Source organism: Camellia sinensis, chromosome 13, assembly GCF_055761805.1.
Source record: "Camellia sinensis isolate YWXY chromosome 13, ASM5576180v1, whole genome shotgun sequence".
Lineage (NCBI taxonomy): Eukaryota > Viridiplantae > Streptophyta > Magnoliopsida > Ericales > Theaceae > Camellia > Camellia sinensis.
In genome coordinates, this window is record NC_138973.1 from 35,056,233 (window position 1) to 35,067,703 (window position 11,471).

The 11,471-nt window shown below is 32.4% G+C and overlaps 1 protein-coding gene across 1 annotated transcript; it reads left to right on the forward strand.

The window, feature by feature from the left end:
- The first annotated feature begins 487 nt into the window (after window positions 1-487).
- On the forward strand, window positions 488-1,562 carry LOC114304498 (mitogen-activated protein kinase kinase kinase 20). Its single transcript, XM_028249653.2, has one exon. The coding sequence runs from the start codon at window positions 606-608 to the stop codon at window positions 1,485-1,487; it is 882 nt and encodes a 293-aa protein (XP_028105454.2). The 5' UTR covers window positions 488-605; the 3' UTR covers window positions 1,488-1,562.
- Window positions 1,563-11,471: the final 9,909 nt, after the last annotated feature.

Below are 11,471 nucleotides of genomic sequence, written 5' to 3' on the forward strand. Positions count from 1 at the left end.
TTATTATTATTATTATTTTGAATAATTTTTTAAATTTTAATATTACTGAGACCACTCCGTGAATTACTCATGACCTTAGATTGATAAATTTTTTGGTCTTTTTTCTGAGATTATATAACTGGTGTAAGACTAACCTCAATAAAATGAAGTCCCAATGAAAGCAAGACACTTTGAATTTTTTAGTAGGCGAAGAAAAAGTGGCCAAGTTTTGATATACAAGTCAACCAAAAACAAAATTGATCATGGCTTATGTGTAGAATAAATTTAAACTATGCATTTGCGTAGTGGGTAATTATTTATTACTTTCAGAGTATAGACACGTAATATTCCATAAGGTTTTGATTGGTAGAAAGACATAAGGATTCACGATTTATGTTGAGAATAAAGGAACAATATGAAACTAAGTAATTAATTATTGAGTTGAAATATGGACACGTGATGTTGTGGAAGTATTGAATAATTTTCCTTCGGTGGCATTATTGTTTTAAATAACAGCGTCATTGATTACGTATCAATAAATATCAGTACGTGAAGTACAAAATTCTCATATTATCAGCTGATATTTAAAGACACACTTAGGTTAGAGTTGAAAAGGCAGCAGCAGAATGTGGAAGAAAGCAAGAACATTAGGCAGAGGCAGTTTCGGGTTAGTCTCTTTAGCCATATCACAGCCAAACGATGAGTCAAAGCTCAATCTTCCATCTCTAATGGCTGTGAAATCCGCAGAAACTTTCCAGCACCATTCACTACAGAAAGAATCCAACTTGCTAACCGAACTCAACGACTGTCCCAACATCCTTCGTTGCTACGGCAGCTTCATCAGCAATGACGACGACAACAACAGCGTCCCTCTCTACAACATAATCCTCGAATATGCTTCCGGTGGCAGTTTGGCCAATCGTATTAACACCTCACCCGGCGGATTATCAGATTACAAAATCATATGGTACACGAAATCGATATTAATAGGACTAAGTCACATTCACAAAAAAGGCTATGTTCACTGCGATATCAAGCCTCACAACATCTTACTAGTGGGAGGACCGCTGCCATTCGGTTTGAGGAGGAACAAGGTCGAGCAAGAAACTGTAAAAATTGCGGATTTTGGGCTGGCAGAGAAGGCGGGAAAGAAGCGAAAAATCGAAGGTACTGCTATGTATATGGCTCCGGAGTCTGTAGTGTACCGAGAATATGAGTCTTGGGCTGATATTTGGTCACTTGGATGTACAGTTTTGGAAATGATTACTGGGGAACCATGTTGGAAGTGTGAGCCGGGTACAGAGACTTGTGCTCTGCTGTTTAGGATTGGTTTTACAGAACGAGTTCCGGAAGTGCCGAGTTGGGTTTCCAAGGAGGGGAAGGATTTCTTAAGGAAGTGTTTGGTTAGAGAACCCAAATCGCGGTGGACTGCTGATATGTTGTTAGGGCATCCGTTTGTTTCTTCCAAGATCATAATACCAGTTAGGGAATTAATGAAAAAATATTGATTATTCTTCTTTTCATGAAGAATTATTGTACTGATATATGTTAGTTTTTCATTTATTAATTTTTTTCTTTTTCAAGTTGATGCATTTCGGTTATTTAGCCAAACAAACTACAGAAAGTCGTATTACCGTGTGTTGAATTCCAAAGCAATGACTTCACTAATGTTGACTATGGGCCAATTTTAAAAATCAAAAATTAGTTTTTAATTTATTTTCAATCATATCACTTATTACAATTTTTTACATGTTTTTTAAAAAAATTAATTTTTAATTATCTTTTCAAAACACTCATATTTTGTTCAAATGGACCCCAAGAAATAAGGGAAATTACCTATTAGTGTTAACTTTAAAAAGTTATTACAAATTTATAAAATAAATTATAATTATTAATATTTATAAAATTTATGACTAATTTTTTCAATTCAAAAGTCAATAAAAAGCTTAAAATATTTAAATAAATAAGTTAAATATACTAATTATTCATGTTTTTTCATTCAATTTGAAAAATTATTTCTAAACATATTAATTTTTACATATCGTAAAAAAATCAAAATCAAAATCATTAAAAAAACCAAACCTCAAACAAAGCCTTACGTTTTTTCATGTCATGCCACGTTTCTCATGTATGATTATTTAATTGATTTACATATTATTTTTTTTTTTTTACTCCCTCCGTCCCAAAATATTAATCATTTATTCTATTTTTCATTGTTCCAAAATATTAATCTCTCTTTAAAAATCAAGTATAAAAATAATACAAATTTCCTATTTTGCCCTTCTTTTAAATTAATAAACAATATAAAAAGTACAATTATGGCATTGATATTCTCAAAAAATGTACTATCAAAAGGATAATTTTGAAAAATTAACTTTTTTCAAATGCAATAATTGTACTACCAAAAAAAGTTAAATTCCCTAAAAGAGACCATTATTTTGGGACAGAAGGAGTATCAATTGTCACATTTTTCGAAGAAAGAGCCAGATTATCTCTCTAGTTTGTATTAGGGATCGTTTGGCAAGAAGAGTTTGAGGCTTTTTTGGCTATTTTAGCCACAAAAGACAAAATAGGCTATTTTAGCCACAAAAAACAAAACATCACATCCAACTCATAATTATTACACTATTCTCTCACAAAAAAAGTCAAAAAAGCCAAAAAGCCAAAAAGTCCTTCCCAAACCAAGCTTTTTAGCCCAGGCTAAAATAGCCAAAAAAGCCAAAAAGCCAAAAAGCCAACCCACTTCCCAAACGGAAGCTTATTTGGGTCAATAATTTGAATTTTTAAATTATTTATGAAAATATTATGTTGATTTAATAATTATAATCATGCTATTTAATAATATTTATTTAAAAAAATAAATGACAAATAATATTTAAAAACTAAATCACACTAAAACTTTATGGCCTTGTTTGATTTGCTTTCGAGAGAGTAATTTTGGAGAAATTTTTTCAAAATATTGTTTGGTTTAGTGATTTTAGAAAAAAAAATTTCAAAATCAATTTTTCTCTCTCCTCTCTCCTTCTCAACCACTTTTTCTCTCACATACATCTATTCAACTATAACAAAATATCAAATCATCCCAAACTCCAGTACTTCAAAACTATTTCCAAAATATACAATCAAACAAACCAAAAAATTTCTAAACTCTCTCTTCAAAAAAAATTTTGAAAATTTATCTCCCAAAATCAAACCAAACACACCCTAAATTTTTGTAATGTCTTTAATTTTTTTGAGATAAATGTAATAAAATAATGTAGCTATAGTTATTGAATTCACCTAATTTTTTTCTATAGATGATCAACATACTATGGTTTATAAAACGAACAATTCGGATCATTAAAGTAGGACCTATGATGAACCTCATAAACCCCAACAGTACTGTCCAACACCACAAAATAGACTAGAGAGAATCTACCTCCTCCAGAAAAACAACCTTAGCAATTTTCCAAGCGTAATGATATCGTGACCTTCAATATTTGCATTTACTTTGATCAAGAGGATTGTAATTCCAACAATCAAAACAATAGGGCTTCGATCAAAGAAAATATAAATGTCACCCTTCTTTTAGCTTTCATTTAGAAACTGGAAAGAATTAATTATGTGATTATCACATGCCTGATAAATTTGTCAGATTTAGATTTAAGTGTCACACAAGCTAAAATTTGAGAAGTAAAAAATGTTATCCAAAATAGTTAATAAATTGCTTCTTGAGACAGTTTTTTGTTTATAATCTTTGATAGTAGTGATTATATTATAGTACAATCAACAGAATTTCCCTAACTAAATGCCTCTTGAGCTTTGGTCCGTGGATAATTAATTTTGGGCAACAAAAAACAAAGCAGTTCTTTTATGGGTCGTGCTAGGGAGCTCGAATCTGAGCTCCCCCGAATGCCCCGAATTCCTTTCTTTTTTTTTTTTTTTCCAGCAGAAGGAAGAAGAAGACGGAGGGGGAGGGGGAGGGGGAGGGGGAGGGGGAGGAGGAGGGGGACTGTAGGGGGCCTAAAAAATGGGCTGGAGGCGGAGGCGGGGGGCGCGGCGATGGCAGAGGCGACGAGCAGAGGCATGGCGATCGGCGACGGAGGCGGAGGCGCGGCGATCGGCGACGATTCTGCGACGGATCGGAGACGACGGCGACGGCGACCTCTTTCTCTCCCTCTCCCTCTCCCTCTTTCTCTCCCTCTCCCTCTCCTCCCCCTCCCCTGCAGGTCGAACGAAAATGGCAGGAAAAAAAAAAAAAAAAAAAAGCCTAATCGTTTTGGGCATTAGGGGGATTAGGGGGACTCATTTTCGAGCTCTCAAGCATTATTCTTCTTTTATATATACAAAATCAATCATACCTCACCTGCCCCCAAACACACTGCTCCCCTAACCCAAAACTTGACCATGAACCTGATGCCAGTCAAAGAGATGATCTTCTTATCATTAAAAAAGTGTTAAACCACTAAAAGTTGTGGTAGAAAAGACTTCTAGACCGAGCCTATTCCCTAGCAGAATTCTACTAAATGACCCAAAGCATAGAATTTCCCATATAAACACCCCAAGGAACAAATGCTTTGAACCCACTGTTCTAAATATTTCAGAATCATGATGGTTTTGGGATCAAAGTTTTTTACTTTTATATTTTTATTATTTCAATACAGCACACAACATGAACAAGATGAAGAGCATCAATGTACAACTGAATTCTAAACAGTCACTTTTATTTACAAAGGAAATTAAAACTAGCACAAACTTGGCATTCTTTATCAAAGACCTGGCAGTTGGACAGAGCGTTCACTAGGCATGCTATGTAAAAGTCCTAGCTCAACTAGGCATGATATAGTTGGCACTCAAAATTGCATTAATGTAGCGAACCAAAATTATCTCAATCAAGAAGACTGGGGGCATACGGCCTAGCACCCAACTATGCTTGTTAAACAAAGCAAAAAAGCTTCCACTCCCTTTTGACTTTAATCAAAGAAAGTAGAAGGCAGGGTAGGGGCAAATGTGGTGTGAGAGCTAAACATTAGCTCAAAACTATGTCGGTCCCAACATAGACCCTACTAGGGAAAAACGATGATTCTCCACAAGTAAATCAATCAATGGGAATAAAAATTAATGCGGAAAAATTAAATCAAAGACAACACAAGAATTTTTACGTGGTTCCCTCAATGTGAGGTACGTCCACGGGATTGAAATCCGATTCCACTATCAACCAAATAAGTTCCAAACGATTACAAACGAGACACTAATGGTCTCACAAAACCACCCTTAGGTGAATTCCAAATAATCACAGATAAACAAAGAGGAAAGACCTCACCAAATAGAAGAACCAAAATCTTCAGAACCAGAGTTGTAGAAGACCCAAAATAACGAACCCAAATCAAAACCGAAAGCCGAAGATGCACCAAAGCACTTCCACGGAATTGATTGACTTCACATGCACTGTATTAGCCGCAGCACTTCGAAAAAGTGTTTTCACCCACAAAAAAACCGTCGTCCTTTCTTTTGTGTTAAAACAAAATAATATATATATTGGATATATATATTATTAAATCTTGGGTTTTGGAATCAAACCCTAATTGTATCTTAATTGAATTAGGTCTCCACAAATATAATATATAAAAATATATTATACCTAAACCAAGCCAAATTGAAACTCTTTTAATAAACCAATTGGGTCCCACACTCCAATAAGGAGGTATACCCAACAGACCCAACTTTTTTTTTTTTTTTTTGTGTGTGTGTGTGTGTGTGTGTGATAAAGAGAACGCAGATTTTACATTAGTGAAGCAGAGCATGAAACAGAGAACAATCAAGTAATGCCATGCGAAGCAGAATACAACCCAACAACACTATTGAACTTGGGACAATTCTTTACAGTATATCATGATCTATTAGGTAGTCTAGTGCTGTTAACTTCGATTATTTATGCAAAAGACAGAGACAAGGGTAACACAAACACACTTGCACTGACATGCAGTCGAGGAGCGTTATGCCCTTGACATAGTAATATTTTAGAGATAAAGGATGGGCAACGAACTCAACCTTGCCAGCCAAGTTTTCCACCTTAGACATATTAATTTTGGAGCAATAAACACGAAGCACTTGCTCACAACGACCCACAGTCAAGTTTGATATCCCAAACCACAGCCAATTTTCCATTTCCCATTGAGACCATATGTGCATCTAGAACATAACGGTTCACATTAGGTAGGGGCATCCACTGGCAATACCAATTTCTTAATTTTTAGGATCCTCCAAACCCTCTGCTAACTTTGGGTGACTATCAAAACTAGAGATGTCAAATCCAAAAATGCATCTGGACTTGGTGTTATCTTCCATTTAATGACTCTTAAACGTAAAAAAAACTTTCTTTTAATGATTCTTACCGTTACAAAATCTCAACTGTTTTGTTCAGTTGAAATCCTACCTTAAAATATATTAACGTATTTTCTTCTAAAAACGAGTGTTTCAATCGCCTAGCAACAGTTTTCCTGCTATGGCTAGGGTTAGGGTTTCGATTCCCCAGCATCTCTACAAGGCAAAGAGAGGAGAGGGGTCTCTCATCTGTCTATCCGAAATTTTGTCAAGTGCTTTTATAGCTTTGGGTGTCCAATGGTAATTCTACTTGCACCCTAATTCTGACCCTTTACACCCTTTAATTTAATTTTTTTATCTCAAATTTTCAAAAAGATCTCACATTCCAAAATTTGAAAATTCTAATTTTTCATTGCACCTCATCACACCCATCCCCACCATACTTTTCTCCCTAAACTTGTAATATTTATACTATTACCTTTATATATAAATTTTATACGTTATTTTTCCTTTATAAATTATAATAGTGTCCTTTTTAAATTATTATGTAAACAAAATTATATTTTAAAAATGATCTATTTATACTATTACCTTTAATTGATCATTTATTTCTTATTATGAGGTTTGTTTAATTGATTTTTTTCTTTATTGTGGGGCGTTTTATTGAGTTGATAGTGTTAAAATTGTTAATCATAGAAATTGTATTATTGATTGTGGATTTAGAAATTAATTGATTTAAATCGTCATGATAATTGTAATATTGAATCTTAACAATTTACCTTAAAAAAAGGAATAAAATAGGGGCTTTGGTTTTGGGCTATAGTATGGGTATAGATCTTTGCCCTCTTGATTGTTGAGTCGCCTTTGATTTATGTACCACTTTTCTCTACCCTCAATCATTACTCGGAATGGAAGCATCTTTCGAAGGAGAAAATGAAGACGACGACTGTTTTAATGAGCGGCTTGGATTTCTCTTGCTAGGATTAGGGTTAGTGGTTTCGAAACTATAAAATTTGTTTGTCAAATGTTTTTATAGTTTTTGGTGTTAGATAGTATATTTCAATTTAATATTTTTATTTTAAACTTGCAAGTATCAGCTGGAACATATGGTTCACTGTCACCCTTTGATTCATCTGAAAAGGTAGGAATAAAACTATTTTTGATAATTGTGATGTTCACATTAGTGACAACTTACACCTAGTGTTCCAGTATACTCAAGAGATTCATGAGGCTTTCCAATGCCCCCTTAGCTCTGATCATCAAAGAATTAAATTAATCAATTGGTTGCCTCCTTCTACAGGTAATATCAAGCTAAATGCTGATGGATGTGTCAAGGAAAGTTTGGGAAAAGCTGGTTTTGGAGGACTCTTTAGAGATGCAAAAAGTTCTTGGATTCTGGAATACTCTGGAAAGTTGGATGCAGCAACAAGCCTCGAAGCAGAAATATGGGCTATTTATCGCGGAACAACCATCATTCATGAAAAAAGTTGGAGAAATGTGATAATTGAAATAGATTGTCAAGATGCTGTCAACCTCATCAATGATAGAGCTCATCCAAATTGCCCTTACCGTGCTCTTGTGGAAGACATTAAATTCCTTACTTCTCGTATGGATTGCACTATCAAACACATTTTTCGAGAAGCCAATAAGTGCGCAGATGCCCTTGCTCATATGGGAGAAAATCAAGTGGAAGATTTGAAGATCTATGAAGACCCTCCTATTTTGTTAAGGCCCATTCTTGTGGCTGATATGGTTGGAATTGTGTATGAGAGGGATTAACCCTCTATTTTCTTTTCTTTTTTCTGTTGTTTAACTTTCCTTATTACCTAAAAAAATTAATATTTTTATAAAAAAAAGTACATGTTTTCACTAAACATATCAAATTTATTACTTTATTTTAATTTTTGAGAAAATTTCAATCCAATGTAATTTTTAAAAAAAATTACAAATAAATGGTAAACTTTATATACATTAATAATTAAAATTATAAAATTTTTCATGATTTTGTAATAATTTTTTGGTATTTTCACTGACAAGTAATTTTTGCTTAATTTTTCAACAACTCTTTTGTAAGTCCTTACCATTAATTAAAATATTAAAAATAAAAGAATTTTGCACAATCTTTTTGTTATGTCAAATTTGGCATAAATCTTACTGAGCAAGTAGACCTTAAATTGAATAATGCTACCATTTCACAAATAAATAAATAAAGTAAAATAAAACTTAATATTCACCATAAATCTGAAATTCCCAACATTTTTCTAAATACAATTTTGGCACTATAGACTTTTTGCCTCAAATTTGATGTCACTAGTCGATAGGTAGAATATTATCAGAATGAATAGAAAAATGGTATGCTAGATAGACATTAAATAAGCGATACTATCAATACATTCTAATGCCAAATTTTAGACAATAATTGCTATTTTTTTAATGAAACAAAAAATGTGCACATGAAACTTAAAGTATGACCCAACTTCATTTTAGGTGTTATAAGGATCACACTCAAATGAATTTGAATCACACACATTTTATATATATGTATATTGTTTGTGATTTTTTTGTATTATATATTTTATTTTATTTTTTGCGAGTAAATTTTAGAAGGCCTGTTTAAAGGGTAACAAACCTTATGGTCATGCACTATTAAAAGGCCTCAAATGGACCCACAAAAATTGTTGGGGTGCAACAAACTTTGTTTGTATGTGCCCTACATCCAGCCCATGGGCCACATCCCAATCCTGAGAACTTAGCCCACACCCATTGAGCATAAAGTGAAAACTAAAAAAAAAAATTAAAAATAATAATAAATAAATTTGGTCCCTTGTACCAGCTTGGTGCAATTAAAATTCATACTGTACAATGATTACCAGTTACTTTTGTTTAGACCTGTATACTTTTTTAATATATGATATGAAAAAAGGCATCAATTAGACCGAAAGTGGCTGGACTTTTGCTCAATAAAACTGTAATTTATTTAATTTTTTTTTTTTTTTTTTTTTAAGAACTGCATAAAACTCTAATTTAAGGGATGATAAAGATGGGTTTCGGCGCCTTTCAGGGTCCTTCTCGTCCCTTTTAATAAGAAGATAATACTACCTAACTTTCTACAAGAATATATTCATGTCTCTTTATATATATTTATTAAGAAAAATGATATATTAACTGACTTTTACTTATTTTTAATAGGAATGTTGTAATAGTAGTATTTTAAAAACATTAATGATATTGGTAGGTCTTTTATTTAAAATTTATAAAATTAAAATTTGTCGCATTATTTTTTATTAATTTGTATATAATTTTTTGTTTCTTTGTATATGGGCACTCATATATTAATACAAGGAAAATGTTAACCATAATTATAGGCAGTGGTTGATATAAGTGTATGTGTAAAAAATTGCATTGAAAATTTTTAAGAATATATAAAAAAAAAACATGAAAAATGTATGAGAATATATGAAATATATATTACAATTTTTATATTTTTTTACATCATTTGACCTTTAATGAGGATAGTGGTTAGTAAGAATTTTAAACTATATATTTAGATCTATAACTTCTGGAGAGAATGAAAAATAAAAATAAATGTGATAAAAATTTAACTTTTATTTTATTCATTTTTTTTTCTTAAATGTTTTCTTTTCAAATTCTTGATTTTTAAGGTGTGTTTGGTTCATAAAGTTGAAGAGTTATTTAGAAATGAACAGAGAAAATGTGTATAAAATGTAAGTAAAATATAGTTATAATTTATGGGAAGTGATTGAGACCCCCTCCAATCATCACCCCCACCACCCCCACACACACGTGGCGGGGTGGTGATTGGAAAAGAAGGAAAAAAAGAAAAAGAAAAAAGAAAATCTGGCCAATCAGAGAGAGAGGGGGTCAAAGGGGGTGCTTCCTTGAGGGGGTCTAACTCATTTTCCATAATTTATTTATAGAAAAATGTTTCAAACCCCCTTTCCCTCCCACTCCATTTCCCTCCCACCCCCTTTGACCCCCTTTCCCTTCCATTGGCCAGTTTTTTTTCTTTTCTTTTTCCTTCTCCTTCAATCACTACTCGCCACGTGTGTATGTGGGAATGGTGGGGGTGATAATTGGAGGGGGTCTCTATCAATGCTGTTATTTATATTTCACCTTTTTTTTTTCTTTCAAATCTCTCTTTAAATAGAGAGAGAATGAGTAGATTGGAACGTCATGGGGAGATTATGTTAGAGGATCTCTGAGGGAATAGTTAAACAAGACTTGTTAAGTATTTTAACCAATGTAAGTCTAATTTTGAGCTCCAATGGGTTAGCTATTGGGCTAGCTACTTTACCATCCTATTTTTTTGGTGGCTACAATTGAAGAGCCCCAGAGGCTCTTCAAACAATTATGTATGTATATATTTTAGATTTTTGTATATTTATGTCTTGAATTTGGGATTTTATATTATATATATATATATATATGTGTGTGTGTGTGTGTATGTGTATATAGCAATTTTATATGTTCTTTCAATTCTGTTTGATGAATTACGGAATAACTTATTTTGTATTTTGTATTTCTTTTTCTCCTCATTCTACAGGTTTTGTATGTTTGTATGGGCAAATTTATATTAGTAAAATATCAACAATTAGTATTTTTTATTTTAAAAATTAATTAAGTTAGTTTAAATAATTAACTAAAATAAAGAGTATGGTTGGAGAACACAATGACTAAAATAATTAGGTAAAATAAATGGTGTACTCTTTTTTATACTTTACCTAGTGAAAAGTAGAGAGTGTGATTAGAGTTGCGTTTACAGCGGAGTCACGTGGGGATTTGCTGAGCTAGCTAATATAGAATTTATAGTCATATAAATATTGTATAAAATATTTGATAATTTTATTTTTATTTTTTTAAATCTCTAATATTTCTTCGATAAGGTAGAAAAATATTTGGGACCCTTTTTTTTGGAACCTTTATAACCTTTTTAAGGTTTTGTTTGGGAAGTCAAGTTTGGGGCTTTTTTTGGTTATTTTGGGGCTTTTTTTGATTATTTTAGGACTATTTTGGAAAGTGGATTAAAAGTCACTTCCCAATTTTTAACTTACTTTCTTCTTTCACAAAAAAATTAAAAAAAATAACTTTTAACCATCTTTTCAAAACACCCATTAGCCACAAAAAACAAAATAAGTTTTTTAGCACAATACATTCAACCCATAATCATT